A 2,986-nucleotide genomic window follows, 5' to 3' on the forward strand; every position below is an offset into this window, starting at 1 on the left:
AGCTTAAAATTTTGAATTACTAAAGATTTAGTATTGATATACAGTTTTTTGTCTCTCCTGAAAAGTGCTGTTTTTGAGTTATTCCCTTATTCACTGGAGGCACAGAATTATGTACTTACTTACTTTATTATAATTATATTGATATTTTGTACTTATGATGAGTGATCACAATATTTCCTATTATGAGAGGTTGAAGTCGGTTAAAACTGTTTATTTCTGAAAATTTATTATGGCACCCATTTTAAAAGTAAAACTTTAACACGCAGTAACATTCTAAAACGTATGAAAATCACAATTATTCAACTTACGAAGCTGAACTAATGAGCAATTTAAACAAGAGCTTAATCACTGGAGATACTATCTTCAGTGTTACAACCGTGATAAGATTATAATATCTCCTATTAGTTACTGACCTACTGTTATATCCGCTTTTCACTCGCTTTTACTTATAATATACAGCCCCTGTACCATGATATCTTAAAGCAGTAATATTTCCAGTGTGGAAAAATGACAGCGCTATAGGTCATCTAGCGCCATCCCTTTCCCACACTGGAGATAAAACTGCTTTAAGAAATAGGAACCCTCAAGAATGCTTAAGCCAACTGAAATAGATTCAAGATAAATGAACCACGGATAATATAAAACTAAATTGTTGTGGGAGTCATTAGAAACGTGACTCAGACATTATGGCGGTATTATGTGCCTTTTCCTTTTGTATTCTTTTGGCAATTTCGTAAATTATCACTTGGCATGCGAGCTTTGATGCGAATAATTTGAATTTAATTGGTGGTTTTATTTTGAATATAAAAATGAATCGCAAAATGTGTTGGTAAGCGCATGACTCGAGAACGGGTGGACCGATTTCGATAATTCTTTTTTTATTATGTTCCTTGAAGTACCAGGATGGTTCTTATGTAGAGAAAACATAAATATGTACCACGGGCGAAGCCGGGGCGGACCGCTAGTTTTGAATAAATACTTCGAATGTAAAAGCTTGCAGACGCTTTTTATTTTTATCTTAATTATATAGACCGTACTTTTTTTAAATTATGATTTAATAATGATGTATAGTATCATTATGCAATAGTTATAGTTTATTTAAAGTGACTTTATATTTCAATCGTTCTCCCATATTTTATACCAATTTTAAAATGAACTTTTTATTTAAGCGTTTTATTTTGTAGGAATGGGACCAGCATAAAATAAAACACGTAACAATTATTTTAAACTTTAATATTTGAAACAAATAATAAGTTACTAATTATTCAAAACAACAAATTATATACTTACTTAAATATTCTATATAAATAGACATACATAGGCGAGTTCAACAGTACTTTTAATAAATATAATAATACTATACAAATACTGAAATAACATAAAATATATTATATGATATTTATCACGATATAAATAATAAACAACCCGTGAGGAGTTCGACTTCAAAACCATAAACAGGCAAAGTACTTAAATAACTTAAATAATAATTAAAGCCAGGTACACACGAACAATGCATTAACTATCTATAGCACACATTAAATACATACAATACTATAATAAATAGCTACTCAATACCTATAAGGTTTACTTCATTCAGTCATAAATACAATCACACGGCACACTTGTACACAGGCGTGGAGAAATCGTCACGGAAATAGGTCGGTTTTGTAGGCTAAGGCTTTTGCGCGGCGTACGCTAAGTTCTGAGCGTCTAGGGCCCGCCCCCAACCACTACCGTGACTGGCCCCGCTACTGTAGCTGGCCGTGTCACCTCCATACCCACTTGCACCGCCGTAATCGTGACTCGAGGTATGACTCGCCGAATGGTGAGGATGCGCGACCACCTCGTACGTCACATGCTTCTGCTGAGACAGGAGCTTCTTCAAACCGATTATAGCGGACAGGACCAGCGCCAACTTTCCAATCAACAACGCTTTCCCAGCTATCAAAGCGATAGCGCCGATCGCTAATGGCATCAACGCCATCATCTTCAACATGACGGCCGCAATTATCGGGCCGAGAATCTTCGCCGCTTTCTTTTTCTTCCCTCTCGATTCTTCAGAAAGATCATTGTCATCCGCGAACGATGTGACTGTTTCTTCCAACGCTCTTCCTACATTAGAAACCGTGTCAATGACATCCGATCCTTTGACTTCGATGCGCAATGAATGCGTTTCGAAGTAATTCTTCAGTCTCGAAGCCGGATCTAAAGCTCTGGGCGCGCCCGTGGTAGGGGGTGCGTCTGCAGCTCGAACCACCGTGACCCCATCCGTTAAAGCGAAGGTTTCCTTTTGTCCGATCATTTTGTCGACGAAAGAGAAGAATTTGTACTTGAGGCATGATGTGGAGTCTTTTCGGAGACAATCAGAAATTCCATCCAAATCATTGTCGGTATGGCCGCTGTCTTGTGCGGGAAGGGCGGTGCAGATTACCGCAAATGTGAGTACAGCGACCGTCCTCCACATAGCTAGGTTTCTTAGAGACTGTGCGCCGGCGCAATGCATCTAACCTTAAATAGCGTACTCTCCGCACCCCTCGCGATGTGACCCGTAGAAAAAACGTATCAAAACAATATAATGGACTTTCTCAGTAAGTAGAAGTAAGGTCCAGTGCGGTAACGTTGCGTCTGCGAAAGCTTCTGGTCATTGCAAAGGTCGTGAACTTGAATTGGCCATTGTGTGGACCATAAACGTCTCTTTGAATTTTGCAACTATTCAAACCGGTATTAGCATGAACGTTGAAGTGATTTTATACAATGTCTCTATACTACTATTCAATAATAGCACTTGGACGAACTTTGACCAAATCTTTTTAATAAAAAATAATTAGGTTAGTGTTATTATAAACGGTGGACGAAATATTTCTAACAATAAATTTATGTTCATTTGTTTATTAATCAAGCTACTTATGTAATACGAGATTTTTCAATAAAATTATAAAAGTTTAATAAACAAAGAGCTTTTAAAGTAACTTTTATTAAAAGTCTT

At 36.8% G+C, this 2,986-nt stretch overlaps 1 protein-coding gene across 1 annotated transcript; it reads right to left on the reverse strand.

Annotated features, from left to right (window-relative positions):
- Positions 1–1,322: 1,322 nt before the first annotated feature.
- LOC149898179 (uncharacterized) lies at positions 1,323–2,541 on the reverse strand. Its single transcript, XM_090115446.1, has one exon. It carries the CDS (start codon positions 2,501–2,503, stop codon positions 1,673–1,675), a length of 831 nt encoding a protein of 276 aa, XP_089971572.1. The 5' UTR covers positions 2,504–2,541; the 3' UTR covers positions 1,323–1,672.
- Positions 2,542–2,986: the final 445 nt, after the last annotated feature.

Source organism: Colias eurytheme, chromosome 23 (genome assembly GCF_061535395.1).
Source record: "Colias eurytheme isolate Ceu_HAF_F1 chromosome 23, ilColEury1 Martin Lab GWU primary, whole genome shotgun sequence".
Classification (NCBI taxonomy): Eukaryota; Metazoa; Arthropoda; class Insecta; order Lepidoptera; family Pieridae; genus Colias; species Colias eurytheme.